This window comes from Solanum stenotomum, chromosome 10 (assembly GCF_019186545.1).
Source record: "Solanum stenotomum isolate F172 chromosome 10, ASM1918654v1, whole genome shotgun sequence".
Taxonomy (NCBI): Eukaryota; Viridiplantae; Streptophyta; class Magnoliopsida; order Solanales; family Solanaceae; genus Solanum; species Solanum stenotomum.
Window position 1 is genome coordinate 56,424,723 of NC_064291.1, and position 19,939 is coordinate 56,444,661.

The 19,939-nt window shown below is 33.9% G+C and overlaps 2 protein-coding genes across 3 annotated transcripts; one reads left to right on the forward strand and one right to left on the reverse strand.

The window, feature by feature from the left end:
- Positions 1 to 210: 210 nt before the first annotated feature.
- Positions 211 to 5,364, reverse strand: LOC125842490 (uncharacterized). 2 transcript variants are annotated; one of them, XM_049521791.1, is made up of 4 exons: positions 4,548 to 5,364; positions 4,072 to 4,227; positions 1,962 to 2,679; positions 211 to 769 (listed from the first exon to the last, which is right to left on the reverse strand). In XM_049521791.1, exons 1-4 carry the CDS (start codon positions 5,197 to 5,199, stop codon positions 583 to 585), a joined length of 1,713 nt encoding a protein of 570 aa, XP_049377748.1. In that variant the 5' UTR covers positions 5,200 to 5,364; the 3' UTR covers positions 211 to 582. The 2 variants fall into 2 exon arrangements, with proteins under 2 accessions (XP_049377748.1, XP_049377747.1); XM_049521790.1 differs by having other exon boundaries at positions 4,072 to 4,233.
- A 6,766-nt stretch (positions 5,365 to 12,130) lies between these two features.
- On the forward strand, positions 12,131 to 19,776 carry LOC125878345 (COP1-interactive protein 1). The gene is made up of 3 exons (XM_049559579.1): positions 12,131 to 12,246; positions 15,224 to 15,407; positions 15,587 to 19,776. Exons 2-3 carry the CDS (start codon positions 15,314 to 15,316, stop codon positions 19,507 to 19,509), a joined length of 4,017 nt encoding a protein of 1,338 aa, XP_049415536.1. The 5' UTR covers positions 12,131 to 12,246; positions 15,224 to 15,313; the 3' UTR covers positions 19,510 to 19,776.
- The last annotated feature ends 163 nt before the right edge of the window (positions 19,777 to 19,939 follow it).

A 19,939-nucleotide genomic window follows, 5' to 3' on the forward strand; every position in this document is an offset into this window, starting at 1 on the left:
ATACACTAGGCTATACTACTTCAATCCCCCCTTAACAAGTAAATTCTCCTTGAAAATAGTTTCTAACTTTGTCCAAGCACCCAAATATACTCTTATCACCTATTTTCAAAGTTCAAATTCAAAATCTCTAATTACTCTATCACCTATTCTTAAAGTTCAAATTCAAAATCTGTTTTAAAGCTAAAACAAAGCAGAAAAGGGGGACAAGTTAAGGAATCAAGAGGTGACTAAGCCAAAAGAGCCCAATATAAGAACCTTACATAAAAAAAAGGGAACAAGTCTTCAACATGATTCATGGGGGTACAAAATATATTCCTAATTTTTTACATATTATCATCTATGACCATCAAAACCTATATATATATCAGTTGTTAACTATCCATAATCAACTATCCACACCAAAGTAACAAAAGGTGAATCATAAAGGTGTTTTGGTTACTAGCTGCTACAGCAAAAGCTTCCATCTTGTGCGGTAATAACTGGGGAGTAAAGAGCAATCAAAATATGTTCATATTAGTAATAGTTTTTTTCGCTTGGAAGGAGCATATGTATAGCATAAAGGCAGATCGCCTTTCTGCTAAACTAGAACTTAGAGATTGGGAGGAACAGACGATCCTCCTTGTTAAGGTATATCTGATATAGTTGGTCGCAGTATTTAGTAGCCAATCTTTTACATTCTGCATGATCCTTTGGACGTACTTCTTCCACGGCTTTTCTGAGTTTATTTTCTGGATCCCCATCCATCAGATATTCACCCAAAGCAGCTATGCTGCACAAGTAAAAACATAAAAGATGTTAATGAATATAGTGTCAGTTTAAATACACTTAGATTCAAAGCCATAAGATAAACAATCACATTGATTATCAAAACAAATGGGATATTGCATGTTCCATTTGCCATTTGGAATAAACAAATGAAACAAGATCGGATTGAGTAGTTGGACTCAGATCCAATCACAGATCACTTACCCCACAATAGGAATGTCACAAATATCTGTCTTGGGTATATATTCAAACACAATACCTCAGCAGACAATCCCCTTTTAAATTGTTTCTATTAATTTTGAACGTTGTCCTTGTGTTTTGGTGTTATAAGTGTCTTCTCCCTATGTTTTCACTACCCCCACTTCTAACCTTCAACTCCACAACTTTTGGCACTAACCACCTTGAACAGAAATGACGTTCTTCTGGAATTTTTGGATACCAACCTCTACAGTACCAATCAAGCCATTATAATTGATCATTTTCTGAATAACTTGAGCATTGATGCCAAGAAAAGAGGAAAGTTTAAGTTCACAGAAGCTACATGCAAGTTATTCCATCAAATGAAGGCATCTTTAAATGTTCCTCCCAAGTTTAGCTTTGTTAGCACCAAAAACAAAAAAACTGAAGCTTACAAGCAGTGTGTGCAAAGAATACAAGGAAAAGTTTTACTAATACCTAAAGCCCAGAGACATGAAATGTGCCCCAAGGATAATAAGTATTAGTGAATCCAATATATATACCATGTTGTAAAATCAAAAGTAGGTATTACCTCATATGATCCAAAAGACATCAAGTACGATATCGAGAGTGTTATTAGACATTCTTTTATGTTAGTAATGCAATTAGTGACTTTTAGAGACATTTCGAAATATGGTGCATTTAGCACGAAATACTACAAAGAATTTTGGGACTACGGACAGTCCCAAATTTTACACTACAAAATTATTTGGGAGGAAATATGTAGCACCAGTAAATAAAGATTGACAAGAGTAATGAGATTAGAAGAAACATAGCAATGGTGCTTTTTCTAGATAAGTACAAAAATGGAATTCTTGATCTTCTTTGCTATTAAACACTGATAGTAACACTTGCTTAGTGGTTACGCTGCTAAGGTAAAATAACAGTTCAATAATCAAACTTACAATACTAACACAATAAAGATAAACTTGTCAAAGGATCAGGTAGTAAGTACACACCTGATTTTATCAGATTGATTCAACCCCTGTCTCGTGGTAGCAAGAAAGCCCTTGGAAGAGATGTTTGGAGAAATTTGGTGCCTATAAAGTGCACAAATCGCATTCATACAAAGTTCAGGGTCCTTCTCAAAGGATGACCTCAAATCATCTTCCGACGAGAAAATTTTGCGTTTTGTAATACTTTGGATTAACATATTCATACTTTTGTCACTCAAGGGATCATTCTCCGAATCTGAAGAACTATCATCACCAGTCCCATCAAGCTTGTATAAATCAGATCTTCTGGAAGATAGTTGAGAATAAGACTTCCCTCCATCTTTGTCATCGCATCGTCTTACGAACACCGGTTTATGGGAATTGTCATAAGAAAAGGCCAGCTTTCCATCACGATTTAATTCTTGAATAGATCTAGTCTTTAGTTTGCTAAATGAAGAACCACCACCATTGTCACTATCACATAAGCTTCTTTTCCTCTTGGACACTGAAGTTTCCTTTACATCCTCTTCTTTTATCTGGTGTGGAAATGTTAAATTCCTACCTACATCATTACTTTTAGAAACACAAGCCTTTGCATTCTCATCATCGCTGTCGCTAATGTGAACAACAGTTGAAGACCCAGCCCTGCCAGATGCTGTATTCAAACAGCCTTTTGCTTCGCATGCTGATAGATCTATAGTAGGTGCTCTATTCTCACAAGCCAAATTGATAAGGAGAGGGTCTGAAAGAAAGCACCAAGAATTTATTCAGTTTACACAAGCACACAGTATCAGAAACATTTGCCTTTAATAAAATATGAGAGCTACCAAGACGAATCCACAAGCTGGGAAACGTCTGTGTGTACGCACTTGCCGATAAGATGAATAAAGATTCTTAGAATCAATCATCATGTGCAGAACCTCAAATCAGATTTATGGTTAGACTACACCAAGAGTTGAAAGGACCAAAAGGCAAGGCACCTAATGATCTTTGTGTTACACTGAAAGTGTAAAAGTGACTACAAATAAGCTCAACTTCTAAATTGTATACTTTCTGTCTCTTGAAAAGGATTTTATTTTTTAAAAAAAAGTGAAATGTGTACTATGCATAGAAGAGTTAATATAATATTCTATTTAAGAGCGGATAGCATCTGAATCAACCCGAGCAAGAAACTTGGCTTTAAAAATGAAATATAGGAAATACAGTTTCTCTAAAGAGATGTACGAGAAAATAACACTTCCATCAAAATGAAGATAAAGAATATTAACCTTAAAAAAGTGGAGCAAGTGCTCTTTTTTAAGTAATCATTAAAAAGCTCCAGATGTGTCTCTCTGTGAGAGTGTCTGAAAAACAGAGGTCAGATAGATAGATCCACAAGCTAGGATATTAAAAGATTCACAAAGTTGACTAAAATTGTCTCTCAGTAGCTGCTTTAACACTAGAGGAGACTAAGTGATATTATCATGCATTTTTTATGACTAGAAGTCACTGATATTCAGCAAGTAATGCTCAAATTTAGGACCATTAGAAACTAACAATAGGTTCCCAGATCTAATGTGATAACAGGGCACTGGCCTGCAACTTCTTCAACACTGCTGGAAGTAGGCTCCTAGTCAAAAGGCTACATGCGCTATTTATTTAATGATTGATGCTATCCAACAGTCACTAAACCACATGGAGCTAAAATGAACCTTCTACTCCTCTCTCTAGCTGAGTTCATTTGCTGCCTTTTGACCACTAAGAAATTGACAATTCTAATCCCCAAATATCTCAAGTTGCTACAATAATTTTAACAGGCTGAGAGAGCAATTCAAAAGGCTGGTTTGCATTTACTTTTCAATTAATGTTATGTGATACAAGGTAAAGACTCTACGCTCTTCGACTAAGCTCAAGCTGCAATGAAGTATGCTTGATAATGTTTGTTAAATGAACAATAATAAATTCCATAGAGAATGAAGACCTTTCGACTCTTCTCTCGATACACCATGCAACATATAGAAGCAAATATCTTGGTCAATTTACATACAAAAAGGATTGATATTCTCACTTCTCAAACAAAAACAAGTTGAGATATGGGTTGAATGCCACAAATAACAACAGAAATGTAAGAATAAGCATGACAAATCATCTGTACCTGCTTCCTCTGAACGACAACTTTTCTTTTCTATGTTGGAAACATTGCTATTGACTTGAGCAGAACCACCAGCAAAAGGCATGGGATGCAATGTCTGGACATCAGGACAATTAACCAGATTCATTTTTGTTGAAATCAAGTCCGTGTTACCACTGCCTGCAGCTACACCCATGTGACCATGTTAATCCTAGACTTTGAAATTAAAAACAAAGAAATACAAACCACATCCACTGCACGCAATTACCATATCATTGTCTACCACATTCCCAGTTCCACATAAATACTTAGGAGTTAGGTTTAGGTCCAAAGCCAAGCAAAAATTACAACATGCATGCATAGATAAGTAAAGCTTAAGCATAGCACAAAAACCATCACTCAATAACTGTAAGTCCCTAACCGGAATCAAAAACCATACACAAATTGAGTACATAACTGTAAAAAAAAGGTCAACAAGACAGATATAAGCATAATAATACCTTCATCTCTTGATTTACCACTTCCATTTCCATTTGCAGTTGAATCAACCGATGGAGCCCTAGGTGGTGACAACTGCTTTTCCTGAAGATCTCCATCAGCACCAGAAGCTTTACTATCCACTTCTACAACATCATCATCCTCCGCTTCCAAATCTTCTACCATTTTTTGGATCACTGAGACATCCACAGCACGATTTTTAGCAGCTTCTTCCTCCTGAAGTGATACTCTACTTTCCAACTCTTTGAACTTTTCCAAATACATCTTCAGTTTTGCCTCAACTTCAGCTTTCTCATTTTTTAGCTCCTCATTTTTCCTCTGCATATCCTTCAATCGATTCTCCATATTTAACTTTTCCAGATCAACTATAGCCTGATCCTTCTCTGCTAAATCTCGCCCAGTCTTTACAGAATCAAAATCTCTCTTAAGATTTTGAATTTCTGTCCGCAGCTGTTTTTCACGGTCCATTAGAATTCCTTCAACCAGAGAGAACTCCTTATCACGAAAAGCCGATTTTAGATACGAAATCAGTTCCGGTATAGAGGAAGCTTGCGAAATAGAGGAGGAAGCCATTGGTTTCAAATCGTACGCCTTTCCTGAGTTCCATATGCTTCGAGTAAGCGAGTTAATCACCGGTTTCGTCTCAGCACTCATCGCAAAACCTATTGAAAGTTAAAAACCTAAAATTTTGTGAAGAGACAAGAGTTGTTACCGTTTCGCGAGATGAACTGTGAGAGTGAAGTTCCGGTGCCGGTGAAGAAGACGGCCGGCGAGTGGTTAGTGAGGAGAATTTTACCGTTTCTGTTGGTGGAAAGTCTCGTAGCACAAGGAATATCAGTGTACGGGGGATCACCCAAGGGAGATGAAGCGGGAATAAGCTGTCCTCGGGATAATAAAACGAAATTTTTATTTTTTATTTTTTCACTCGGTGTCCGGAGTCATATTGAAATCATGAATAAATTCGAATCACACACTGTATTCCTATTACTCTTTTTTAAATAAAACTGACCGTGAGCAAAATCAAAATGAGAAGAAAGTTACATTGTGAAAAATCGAACCCTTATCATACTCCTATTACTCTACTTAAAGGGAGTAAAAAATAATTACTCCCCAAATAACTTAGATGTTTTTTTATCCTTCACAAAAAAAAATGTTTTGCTAACCAATTATACTTTAGTTACTTGGCCACCAAGGATTAGTAGTGTTTGTAAGGAAGAAAATGGTTGACAAATGGAAGTTATTGAGAGATTGGTTTAGTTTGTGAGATATTTTTTAATCTTCACTTTTAACAAGTGGGTAATTTTATTAAATTCTAGCTAAGATATAAATACTAGGTATTCTCAAATGTGAGAGTTATAATAGAAGAATTTGCATAACAATTCATTTTTATTTTTTTTGTGTTTCAATCGATGTCTGATATCTATATTAAAGCTCGACTAAATTCAATTTCATATGGGAGGATAAAACGCTTTCTAACAAAAGTGACTATATGGCGAAGGCTCGAATCTAAATCATTTGATAAAAATGAAAGAGTAACTACACTCAAACCTAATTAGTCATAATGATTGATCTCAACTCTCAAGAGATGCTGAAATAATGCATCAAAAGATCAGAACATAAATCAATTGTATACACTTTGACAAAGATATACAAATATGCATTAATTTATGTCAAATTAATGTAGAATAACATTAATAACTTAAACATTGTCATCATCATCCTGGGTCTGGTCATCTCAAAAGTCATTTGGGGCAAAAGATTTTACATGATAACATGTCAATCTTAGACTTGACAATACTAACCACTCTGCTCAACTATGGTTCACTTGATTATTCTGTTGTAGCTTTAGCACAAAGGTGATACTCGCGCTCAACCTACTGATGTTGAGCGCGGGTATGCCCTTGTGGCAAAATAGATAACAAATTACAATAAACAGGCAAAACGATTATTTAGGGTGTGTTTGGTATGAAGGAAAATGTTTTCCTAGAAAATGTTTTCCTGGAAAACAAGTTGATTTTTGACTTNGCTCAACCTACTGATGTTGAGCGCGGGTATGTCCTTGTGGCAAAATAGATAACAAATTACAATAAACAGGCAAAACGATTGTTTAAACATACTTAGGTTATAAACAAATCACTAGAAATTTCAGCAAAGTTTTTTCTATAACTGGGAATAACTCCATCTTATAATTAATGTTATACATCTTTGATGACTAGAAGTTATATAACAAGTCATGCTCTAATCCAGGATCATTACAAATATAATCATAGGTATGCCACTACTAATTAACAATGTGCTAAGAAAGGACCAAACATATTTAGAGTGGAAGAGTATAAAATTAGCATATTGTTTATTAGTTTTCAGGGTTTTGATAATGAAAGATGGTTACTCAAAGTATATCAAATTATTAGTGAGGGGACTTAAAAGCCAATATAGTTTCTTCCACGGTACTAAAAATTATTTTTAGTGGCAATTAATTAACACATTAATAGTCTAATTGTCGCTAAATATGTATTTTTTGTGACAATTAGCACTCTTTGAATGTTTCAAAAGCTTATAGCGACATTGGATCGATCCAATGACAATTAACTAATGCTGATAAATGTTTTAGCACTCTTTGTTATTGTTGATATGCATATTTAGTGCTGCTAAAAGTTATTTTTGTTATAGTGTTTCTAGCCATGAGGCAGAGGATACTATTAACTTTCATCTTCTGAATCTTATACTCGCTCTAGTCCATATTAAGTGAATCGTTAGAATCTTTTTCATAGTCCAAAATAAGTAAATTGTTCAATGTTCAAGAGAACTGTTGGAACTTTTTTTCCATATTTACCCATCACTTAATGAGTTTCTTAACTACTTTACATTTTTTAGGAGAATAGTTTGAAAATAATCATAAAGTTAATAGTGGAAAATAACATTTTATTTATGTCCTAAAATATATTTCTTAAGGGGTGTGCTATAACTCAATTATTCACTTAATATGGACTAGAGACAACTTGTATTTTACATTTCTAACATAATATGTATATTTGTGTTTTAAATTTTTACTAACAAATAATGTAGAGACTAGCTTAATTCAAAGACAAATTAATGAATATTGAAGTGACAAATTTAANATTTTTTTCCTTTTGAAGAGGGTGGGATAGGGGGCTGGGGGGGCGAGGGTAGGAGGTGGGGTGTAAAAAAATAAAAAATTGAAATTAGAAATATCTTTTAAAAACAACTTTTAATATTTTTTTGGGAGGGGTGGTGGTAGGGGGTGGGGGTAGGGGTGAGGGTGGGTAAAAATAATGTAGAGACTAGCTTAATTCAAAGACAAATTAATGAATATTGAAGTGACAAATTTAATATTTCTGAATAAATACCCAAAAAAAATCATTTATGTATAGTTGATCTTAACTAGTTTAGGAACTAGGCCGTTGTGACTTATGTGAATAATATAATTTCTGCGTCTATTTTGTTCAAACAAACAACAATACGATGACATTTTCACTAAACAGTAATTAGGCATTTTGTCGAAGATTATAGTTAGACAATTGAAAAAAACCCTAAACTAGACGTGAATTATTAGTTTCATCCCTAAACTATTGACAACCTTAATTAAAAACATATTTTTACTTGACTAATTGAACTTAAATACACTCTTAAACTTGCAACATGAGTGAAATACACCCTAAATTTTCGTCAACTTTAGGGGTGTTTTCAACAGTTCTCTCACGTTTTTACTAAGAATCTCATGCTCCTACGAGAGTTTGAGACTACTTGTTGTGTCATGTGGAGATCGGAGATAATGATGTATCTAAGTTTAGTTAGTTAAGTTAAGGGGTGTCTTTTTAAGATGGTCAATAGTTAACAATAAAACTAATAATTCATGTCAAGTTTAAAAATGTTTTAATACTTCTCTAAAAAAAATTATTCTCAAACCTCTGATTAACGATAGAGAAATTATCAGAATCCAGGTTAATAGTATAGAGACAACTTGGTTATTCCCGTTGGCCACCTAAACTTTTTGTATCTTACAATAATTTTTTTTCAGATGTCATAATTGTCTCTTATGCATGTGCAGGTGTACTGAAAGTCTGAAACTAATTTATTTTTGGCCAATAAGATTCTATTAAGTGTTCTACGTAAACGTTTTGGGGGTTATTATTTCTTAGTTTTACGTTTCGTAAAAGAAAAAAAAAATAAAAAATTGTAGTAGGATAGTCAGTTTTTTAGTTTTAATTAATTACATTTATTTCTCAATCTTTCTGAAGTTTTTAATTACTGTACATAATTGAAACTTGATTAAAAGTACTGCAAATTATAACTTTTTATATAATTTAAAATACTTAAAAGTTATTTGAGACCAGAGAAAAATTATTTTACTACCCAAATAGTTACAATATAATTTTGTATAGGCTATAACAAAGAAAAAAGAACTTTTTTTAAGGATTTATAGATTGAGGGTGTATTTTGTACAATGGAATTATGTTTCTCTTTAAAAAAATTAAATGATTTGCTTGTTTATTTTTTATTTGATAAATGAACGATAAATAATAATTCAAAATATTTATATAAAATCTAAAACCCAATATATTAGCCGGAAGCTAGTAAGATTACTTAATTAACAAACATGGTACATGCATTAGATTCTGCCATATATTAATAAAAATATTTTTATTGAATTGTGTATTTATTTATTTTATTTCTTTTTTAGTGGGGAGAAGGGACCGGCCCGGATTTAGGGACAATTAAAGCTTTCAAACATAAAATATAATGGAGGGTTTTACTTTGATCTAATTTATTTGTCTGTTATATTAGATGTTTATTTTTATTTTTTAAATTTTTATAAATTATTAAATAATTTATCATCTTATAACTTTTTACATTTATTATTAAGTAATATTATTCATTTCCTAATGCATTTTCGCAACTTATCATTTTATTAATATTTTTTAAAAAATGTGCATGTCAAGTCAATCATGAGCAAATAAAAATAGACAGGAGGGTGCCATTAAAACAACCAATACATCATCTTTCATAATTTTACTCCTTTCGTTCATTTTTATTTGTTTAATTTGGACTTTATACGCTTTATAAAAAATAATGATTGACGTGAATATTTTATCACTATATTCATATTGATTTGCCTAAAGATTTTAGGCCTAGGTTGATTAAAATAAGTTAATAAGATATTATGGTAAGATTTTTAACAAATTATATAAAGTCTTTTTGGTTTTTCTATCTGATGTTCAATATATATGCGTATTAGAGTTTGATTCATATGGATTCACACTACATAGGGCTTATTCAAAAAAATACACTCTCAATTAAGGACATTTTCATATCCAGAACTCGAAATCAAGAATATCATATGATTAAATAATTCACAATTTTATTCACTGCACCATAGAGGAGGATTTACCTTAGACAAAGGCGTGTCACGTGACACGGCTTGGTAGGGAAATTTTATTAAATAAATATAAATAACTGAAAAGCAAAATATAAATCAAGACCAAATATAGTAAAGTGACACCCCTTATAACAAAGAGTAGCGTAGCTCATTTGGTTCAGGGTCATATCTTCAGGTCAAGTATTGGGAGTTTGAACCTCAATATAGCACCTTTTTCGATTTTAGTTAATTTTTTAATTAAATTTATTTCGTTCACACATAAAAATGCTAAAAAAAATCTTAATTTTTAATATATTATTATAATTTTTTGTTTATTTATTTTTATTTTGAAATGTGACATCACGTATGAAAATACATATTATGATTAAATATATAAAGCTTATATTTAAGGGCTAAGGCTGATTAAAATCATATTGGAGAGTCCAACTATGAACATGATCCATGTCGTCAAAGTATTTGAGGAATTACGTTAATCAAATCTTGAAAATGACTTCTTTCTTTTTCTTTTTTTTTTATAATTAGTATGTTCAACATTTTTCTTTTAATAAACAAGGACTAGAGTTGGATTTTGAATTTTGAGGAAGCTACATTCTTGCATTAACGTGGAAACCATTTATAATAGGTGTAGGTTTTGCACTATTTAAAAGACAATTTCAAATAACAATTTATATCACATTTGAATTAAGCAATAAAAATTATGAAGGATAAATAACACATTACAATGGATTATTAGAGTTAATTAATTGTAAATAGTAACTCTTTACACGTGAAGAGTACAAAAGTATTGTGCACTAATCAAAAGCAAGTTGTAACAATTATATAAGTTATCATTAATCATGTCGTAAATTAATCACACTTATATTGATAAATGCAATCAGTACTAGACAAAAATACACGCAATTATGCACCAATCTAAAGCAAGTTGTAACGACTATATGAATCATCATTAATCACACTTATATTGATAGATGTAATCAATACTAGACATAAATACACACAATTATGCACCAATCTAAAGCAAGTTATAACGGTTATATGAGTCATCACTAATCACGACGTAAGTTAACTATAAGCTTACATTGATTATCAACAGATAAGCTCAGTATAAAAAATTACACAATAGCTATGCACCAATTCAAAGATACACACGCACGCCCGCACGCCACACCATATATAATGAAAATCCATCATAAATTAATTAATCTTAAATTACTTGCTAGCTGATACTATCACTATACAAAATAACATAACAACTATGCACCAATTAAAATCTAGCTATAATAGACTATATGAGTCAGCACTGACCACGTCATTCAGTTCATATATATCATGAAAAATTGATATAGATTGATTAATAGCTAATACTATCGTTGTACAAAAACACATAACAACAATGCACCAATCCACAACAGGTTCTAACGGCTATATTTGTATATTGATAGTATTTGTTGATAATTAATATAAGGTTTAATTAATTAACAACAGATACTATCAATAGACAGAAGGAATAACATAACAGCTATGCACCAATTCAGATCCAACTGTAATAGACTAAATGAGTTGGCATTGATCACGCCCTTCAATTTGTATCTATATTATAAAAAATTATACTGATTGCCGATCAATCAAAACCTTTTTTTTTATGCTCACTTAGAATCGATAATATAAAAAAGCTCACACAAATAAAGTTTATACTATCAACATATGTAAGGTAGATCTAAAAATGACCATTGATTATATATTACACTTATATATAACTTAATTAATTAACTATGTACTATAATAAAACCAAGGCAAACACTGTAATTAGACAGAGTGACACACAATATCAGAATATGATTGTGGAATTATACCACAAACAATGACCTGTTTTAAGCCAAACCACAAGGCTACCACTTAAAATAATTTAATTAAAATAGCAATAAAAACAAAAATAAAATAATGGTGTTCTTGTAATATAACAAAAATCAAAAGGCAATTTAGATTCAATAAAACTCCAAAGATTCCATCTTCTTTTCCTTCAAAAATAATTTGAAGTTAGAAATGCTGTGCCAGTCGCTTTTAACCTTATAAGGGCTCCATATAACAGACAAATATACTTTCCCCCCCTCAACTTTTTCTCTATTTCAAAAGTGACCTGCTTTGTATTACAGTACTATAAAGCCTCTCTTCTCTTTTTTTTTTTTTCTTCTCTCTCATTCCTCAAATTTGAAAAATTGCTTTTCGATTTCATCATTCTCTCTCTAAATTTGTTTTTCCAGTTTTGCTTTGCTTCAAGCTGTGCTTTGAGCTATAGTTTTCAGGTACGTCTTTGAACTTCCTGAACTTGTATTTTTGAGATTACTGTTAATTGTTATTGTTTTTGCTTGTGTTTTGATGTTAATCTACTTAATTTTGTGATTTTGCTTGTGTTTTGATCGTGAATCTACTTAGTTTTGATTGTTCTTAGTTGTAGAGATTGCGAGAGGTTCAACTTTTGATGTTGATGTTCATTTTTGGTAATTTTTTCAATGTTTAGCTACTTGATTGTTAATCTATTGAATTTCGATTGCTCTTCGTGTTGAGATTGTGATCGTGCTTATCGTTTTCGGATTAATTTGATTAGTTCGTGAAGTTTTGTTGTTTGCGACTTGTTCAGTGAGTCTCTGATTCATGATTTGGATGGAATGGTTGAGAATTTGAGAGTTCATAGCTGATTAAGCTTTGACTCAATGAAGTTGTTGCTAGAATCTTCGGTTTCGATGATTTTTTTCGAATCGATGAGTTTTTCTGAGTTTCTTCGAGGTTTCCTCTGCTTTGCGATTGAATTTCAATCGTCTTTCTCCTGCTATGTGAAGAATTTTCTCACTGTTTCACTGCTCATTTGATGAGCTTTCTCTCCGCCTTCTATTAATTTTGTGATGAATTTTTGTTTCTGTGTTCTGTTTGATTTATCTGATAAGTATGAATCCGCAGATCGCAAGTTTTTCCGTATGATTTGTTTCTTCATTCATATGAACTTAATTCAGATTAATTAGATGCAGATATGTGATAGGCACATCGGTTCCGAATTCATTAATAAATTTAGAAAAAGTAATTGTTCAATTTTGGCTTTTGGAATCAATAAGGACTAAGGTTCTTATTTTTTTGTATTCAGTGGAGAATTGAACAGAGAAATCACTACACTTTGCTTTACTCTTTTTACTTTTTTTTTTTTGGAATGTTATTAATCGTTAATAGAGACATTTAGCTGACTATTTCGTAGTAATAGAAAATAAAAAGAAACGAAAAACGAAAAATAATTGGAACGTAAAGAAGAACATGTCACGTCTGTTAATCTAGCTGGCATTTTTATTTTTCAAAGTAGGCTGACCTTTGTTTTACCTGCACGCCGGTCATAAACGGCCAAAATATAAATCTGTAGTTGCCCAAACCAAAAATTGGATCTGTCAGTGCCAAATTTGCTCTAGAGATAGTCATGTGTGAATTTAAATTAATCGGACTATAATATCGATAAGTATAAAAAAACTTTTTTCTTTTAATTATTTTTAAAAAAAATATAAGATGTAGAGTACATTTTTAGCATTTTAGGTAAAATTATTTTTAAAAAATAAAGAATTCAAAAAGTGTAAATGCTTTTGACCTCATTTTTTAAATACTTTTGATTTGAAGGAAGGAGAATATGCCGTTTCCCTCCATTTTTACCTAAAATGATTGATAAAAAGTTTGGGTTAGTTGATGATAGGCTATTTCCTTTCTGTAGGCCAATTTACGTAGGGCCTATCGCCAGAAAACACATGTTTGGCAGCTGGACTTAATTGTTCTTCTCCTTTTTTGCCTTAGGAATTCCAATTTCTTTCGTTGGACAGAATATAATTGCAAAATGATTTAAGAAAACGCATGCGCATTTTGGTAAAGGATTTTAGAAAAATTGCGTAATTATTTAAGTACATACAATATGAATATTTGTAAGTCTTCCCTAATATTTTATTTTAGTCCGAATACTTTATAATAAGGGTCATTTAATTGGGAAATGAATTATTTCCGTATTAACTAGTAAATATACTTTTATTGGAAAATGTTTGGTTAGTTCGACTAAAATGAGATATATGTGATATAGTATAAGACGTATGCTTGATTTCAACAGGATAAATTGGGATACATTTTTATTTCAGTTCTTGATATAAACGTATCCTTGTCTTTCTAAAATCTTTGATGATTTTTCGTTTTTATCTTGGAAATAGTAATTCTGAAATTATTATTTGACCCAGAGTATTGTATAAAAATAGTATCACAATTATAGTACAAACAATCCCAAAAGAAAAGGTTGTAGCAAGTATTAAAGAAAAAATAACTCACAATTTATTTCGAAATAATGATCCCCTTATCCAACAACCAAATGTGACCCCTTTATTAGATTCTCGGCAGTTTCTTTCTTTTCCTGATGAGAATGTAGTTGAAGACTTGATGAGTGTGTTCCCCACTTTCCGGGGAGTATTACAGTATATCATGTCTAGCTGTTGGCAAACAGTATCTTAAAAGTTCATACAGCTCAGTCTGTCTCAGTCAATACATTTTTCTTTTGACTTATGAGATTGCCATTTATGAGAATGGAAAAGGCCTTTTGGTTAATGGCTAGCACAAGGATATTGAGCTGATGATCACAATTCTCATCCATGTATTATGAAATGCTTCATATTTGTTGTGATATAATTCCTAGTTATTGCTCTTGGGTAGTGCAGAGACTACTTAAAAAAATGATCCATGTCCGATGCTCCAAATAGACTACTTTGAAGGATTTGACACGTCAATATTTTCGAAGGTGTTCGAACAAGATAGCTTAGAAGTGGAATTGCGTGCATTCCAGATCGTTGAATTAATGTTCTTTATTACAGGAAAAAGGAACTAACAAGAATTAGGTAGAAGAACAGAAATTGGACATGATGGAAAAGATATTGAGTGTCCAGAACTTGGACACGTGGCCATGCTTAAAATAACTAGACTGTTGCGGAATAAACGAAATGAACGTATGAACAATGGTGTTGTATTTTATTCGTTTAACTTCCAGATTCATAAGGCTAAATATCTTAACCCTTTTATCTCTTTTGTGTTTGATTTGCTCTTTTTCCCCCTCTATTCGGCATGTTGTGTAACGTGATTGGTACTTGACATCGACAATTCTTTTCTCAACTACCTTTTGTAAAGAGATCTCCAAATATTATTGGTTTCATAGAGCAATTACTTATTTGGTTCCTGTAAATTTACTGTCTCAAATCTTGACACGCCAATTTTCTTTTTCAGTACTGGAACTTACATTATCCGGGATGGTCACAGCCCTCTATTGTTGAAAAGACAGAAAAACAATCGACAAGTACATAAACACTTGAAGAGATGACAAAGCATCGGTTCAGGGAAAGAGTTAAGTCCTTTTTTGGAAGTCATGCTGATCCTGAGAAAGATGAAGAGCTGAAAGGAACCAAAGCAGGTATATACTTATCTTGCTCAAGAGCTACTGAATCCATCTGTAAAATTGTTGGTTTTGTATGGTAACTCAGTATCTATTGTACCACGCCCACCCTTGCTATAAATAAATGGTCTAGAAAATTCTTTGGGCCCTAGTGGAATCTTCAGGCAAAGTTAACACTTGGTCCTTACATCTTGCAGAAATTGAAGACAAAATTCAGAAGATCTTAGCCTATCTTAAAGGAGAAGATGGTAGAGATGAAAAAGAACCACTGGTGGAGGCAGTTGAAGATTTTCACAATCATTACCAATCTCTGTATGCTCGTTATGATCATCTCACTGGAAAACTGAGGGAAAATGTACACGAGAAAGATAGTTCTTCCTCCAGCTCAGACTCGGACTCAGATTCAGATGGCAGTACGAGAAAAAAGGGGAAGAAAAATGGTAAACTGAAATTCACAGAAGTAACAGATGGCATCAAGGAAGAATTGACAAGTGCAAATCTAGAAATAGTTGAGTTGAAGGCTCAGCTGATGGCTGCGAACGAAGAAAAGGAGGCCTTGCAATCCGAGCACCAGAGCACTTTGAGCAAATTGCAAGAAGCAGAAACAACAATCTGCAGTTTGACTAGTGAAGCTGAAAAGTTGAAGGAGGAAAATTCAAAGCTTCTAGGTGAGACAGTGGACCTCAACGAGAATTTGGAGAAATCTGCAAAATTAGAAGCTGAATTAATGCAGAAGCTGGACGAAATAACTAAAGAAAGAGAAAGCTTACTCTTGGAGAAAGAAGCCATGGGAAACAGCATTTTAGAAGGCAATAGTACTATTGAGGAATTAAGAACCACTATGGGGCAGTTGAAGGAAGAGAAAGAAACCCAACAGATAGAATTGGAAGGCCTAAAAAGCGAACTTCCCTCAGTGAAGGAACAACTAGATTCTGCTGAAAAAGATATAGCTCAGCTAAGTCAAACGCAAAAGGCCACAGAGGAAGACAATTCTTCGCTATCATCGAAAGTTTTACAGCTCTCGGAGGAGATAGGGCAAGCTCAACAAAAGATCCAAGACCTTGTGACTGAAGCTGACCAGCTAAAGGGGATGCTAGATGAGAAAGAAAAGGAGTTCTCTTCTCACAAGGAGATACATGATGCTCACAAAACTGAAGCATCGACTCGTTTAAGAGGTATGGAACTGGAGATTGGTTCACTGCAGTCTCAGAGATCAGAAATAGAGAAACAGAAGGAAGATGAGCTCTCTGCATTGCTGAAGAAACTTGAGGAAAAGGAAGGGGAATTCTCATCCCAGATGGAAGCTTTGACCACAAAGGTAAACAATATGCAGCTTGAAATTGAATCCTTAAATGAACTGAAAGGCAAGTTGGAGGAGGAAATGGAGCAACAAAGAAACAAGATGTCAGCTGAAGTTGAGGACTTAACAAACGAGGTGAATAAGAAGGACCAAGAATTGGAGTCTCTTCGCGGCCAGAAACTTGAATTGGAAGCAGAACTGGAGAAGAAAACACAAGAAATTTCAGGATTCTCAAGTGAGATAGAGAGTCTCAAGCAGGATATAGCAAACAAATCTGCAGAGTCACTGAAAATTCTGGAAGAGAAAGAAAGTTCTCTTTCACAAGTGAAGGACCTAGAAGTGGAGCTAAAATCACTTCAGAATCTGAAATATGAGTTGGAAGAGAAGCTGACAAGCAAAGATGAGACAATTGTTCAGTTGAAAAACGACAAGGAGATGATGCAAGATAAAATTTCTGAAATTGAGAGGGCATTAACTGAGAGAGGAAGTGAACTAGCCATTTTAAGGAAGAAATCTGAAGATGGAGAAACTGAATCATCTGCTCAGATTGCTGCCTTAACTTTGCAGGTGAGCAATCTGCAAGAGCATTCGGAGAATTTGCAAGTTCAGAAGTCTCAAATAGAATCTCAACACGAGGCAAAAGCTGGAGAAGCATCAGAATACCTCACCCAGTTGGAAATTTTGAAGGAGGAATTAGCAAGGAATACATCAGATGGCCAGAGAATGCTGGAAGAGAAGGAAGGCCTAGTGGTACAGGTCAGGGAGGAAAAGGGAAGTCTCCTAAGTAAAATATCTGAACTGGAGAGTGCATTAGCGGAGAAACTGGAAGAGCATGGAACCATGCAAAAGAAGCTAGAGGAAGTGCAAAATGAAGCTTCTACTCAGATTGCTGCCTTGACAGAAGAAGTTAATAAGTTAATGCAGCAAACAGAATTGCTGCAAACTGAGAAAAGCCAGCTGGAGTTGGTAATTGAGACAGGTAAACAAGAATCCACAGAAAGTTTGGCACAAGCAGAAAATCAGAACACCGAATTATCACAAAAGCTTGTGGATCAGGAAATAAAGCTGAAAGAGAGGGAGGAAGCATTCGGGAAGTTGGTGGAAGAGAAGGACAGTTTAGTGATACAGGTCAATGATCTCCAGGCTGAAGTGAAGTCACTTTGTGAAAAGATTAGCACATTGGAAGAAAACACAAGCAATACAAATAATGAGATCAGTCTGCTGAAGGAGGAAAAGGAAAGTTTCCTCCTGAAAATATCTGAACTGGAGAACTCATTAGTCGAGAAAGTTGAGGAGCATCAAGCCTTGCAAAAGAGACTAGAAGATGTGCAAAATGATACTTCTGCTCAAATTGTTGTCTTGACAGAAGAAGCTAATACATCCCAGCAGCAGATAGAGTTACTGCAGACGGAGAAAGACCAGCTGACATTGGCAATTGAAAGAGGTAAACAAGAGTCCACAGAAAGTTTGGCACAAGCAGAGAGTCAGAACACTGAATTATCACAAAAGGTTGTGGATCAGGAATTAAAGCTGAAAGAACAGGAGGAAGCGCTCGGGAAGTTAGTGGAAGAGAAGGAAGGTCTAGTGGTACAGATCAATGATCTCCAGGCTGAAGTGAAATCCCTTTGTGAACAGAAGAGTACCTTGGAAGAAAACGTAAGCAGTGCAAACAATGAGAACAATCTACTGAAGGAGGAAAAGGGAAGTCTTTTAAGCAAACTATCTGATCTGGAGAATGCATTAACCGAGAAAGTTGATGAGCATGGTCAGACTTTGGCACACGCAGAGAATCAGCACACTGAATTATCACAGAAGATTGTGGATCGGGAAATGAAACTTAAAGAACATGAGGAAGCATTTGGAAAGTTGGGCGAGGAGCACAAACAGCTTGATGGTATGCTGCAGGAGTACAAGGAAAGTCTCAAACTTGCAGAAATGAAGATTGAAGAGATGACAGAAGAATACCAGAAGAATCTTGAAAATAAAGATCAGAAAATAGATGAACTGGATGACAAGATTGAGGATCTGAAGAGGGATCTAGAAATGAAAGGAGATGAAATCAGCACACTGGTGGAGAATGTTCGGAACACTGAGGTTAAGCTTCGATTAACCAATCAGAAACTTCGAGTGACTGAACAGTTGCTGACAGAGAAAGAAGGGGACCACCAGAAGAAAGAAGAGAAGTTACTGCAACATCAAAAGTTGCTGGAAGAGAGGATTGCAACATTGTCAGGAGTTATCACTGTATACAAGGAAACTCAAGCAAAAATAAAAGCAGACCTTTCAAATAAAGTAAACGACACTTTGACTCAAATGGATACGTTCAATATGAAGTTCGAGGAAGACACTGGTCACCTGGAGTCCCGCATTTACGAAATATTGAATGATCTTAAGGTTGCTTTGAACTTGATCAAAGTAACAGGTGAAGAAAAGAAGCAGCTGAAGAAGGAAGTTGACACTCTAGTGCAACAACTGAAAGATGAGAAAGAATGTGCATTGGTGCTAAAAGAGAAGGTTGAGGAATTAGAATTCACAGGGAAAAACGAGGTGACTCAGAGGGGTAGTTTGACAGAAACGATTCACCAACTTGAACAGAAGATAGCTACATTGCATAAAACGTTGGTGGAGAAGGATGAAAAGATGGGAGAGTATGAGAGGAAGTTGAATGACAAAGATAAGGGAATGTTAGACTTGAGTGAGGAAAAACGAGAGGCGATAAGGCAGCTGTGTATCTGGATTGATTACCACCAGAGTCGCTATGATGATCTTATAGAAAGGATCTCAACAAAGACCAAGGGAAAAAGGCAAGTAACAGCTTGAAATTCCTGTGTACATCATTTTTGCTTTGCTTTCCTGCTTACCTTAGTTTTGGTACTTCTATTTTGGAGTGATTGGTTGTTTTTTACTTCAGAAGATAAGTGATATTGTTGCTGGGCCTTAGTTTCTTTGAAATACCCTTTCTTTTAGTCTGTATAGGCAAGTAATGCTACCATTTTTTCAGTACTGGAACTTCATTCATTGGACATATCGATTAGTGGAATCGTAATATTGTTAGTACATGCATTTTATAAGATTGTTTTTGGGATATAGATATCTTTGTTTTAGACTTCTTTCTACAGAGTTTTTCGTTTTTCGTTTTTATACTCTTATTTGATTCTTGATTCCTTGCCATGAATAGTTAATAGATACTTTGGCTTATCGAAGGTGGAATCTAACATTTTTTTTGATAATCGAGAAATCTTTGAAAGAA

Excerpts from the sequence above, each read along its gene's own strand:
- LOC125842490 (XM_049521790.1), bottom strand. The coding sequence starts at position 5,199 with ATGAGTGCTGAGACGAAACCGGTGATTAACTCGCTTACTCGAAGCATA. Across the intron at positions 4,234-4,547 it reads TGGTAAATCAAGAGATGAAG|CTGCAGGCAGTGGTAACACG; the intron begins GTATTATTATGC and ends ACATGGGTGTAG. Across the intron at positions 770-1,961 it reads AATCAATCTGATAAAATCAG|CATAGCTGCTTTGGGTGAAT; the intron begins GTGTGTACTTAC and ends TTACTTGTGCAG.
- LOC125878345 (XM_049559579.1), top strand. The coding sequence starts at position 15,314 with ATGACAAAGCATCGGTTCAGGGAAAGAGTTAAGTCCTTTTTTGGAAGT. Across the intron at positions 15,408-15,586 it reads GCTGAAAGGAACCAAAGCAG|AAATTGAAGACAAAATTCAG; the intron begins GTATATACTTAT and ends TACATCTTGCAG.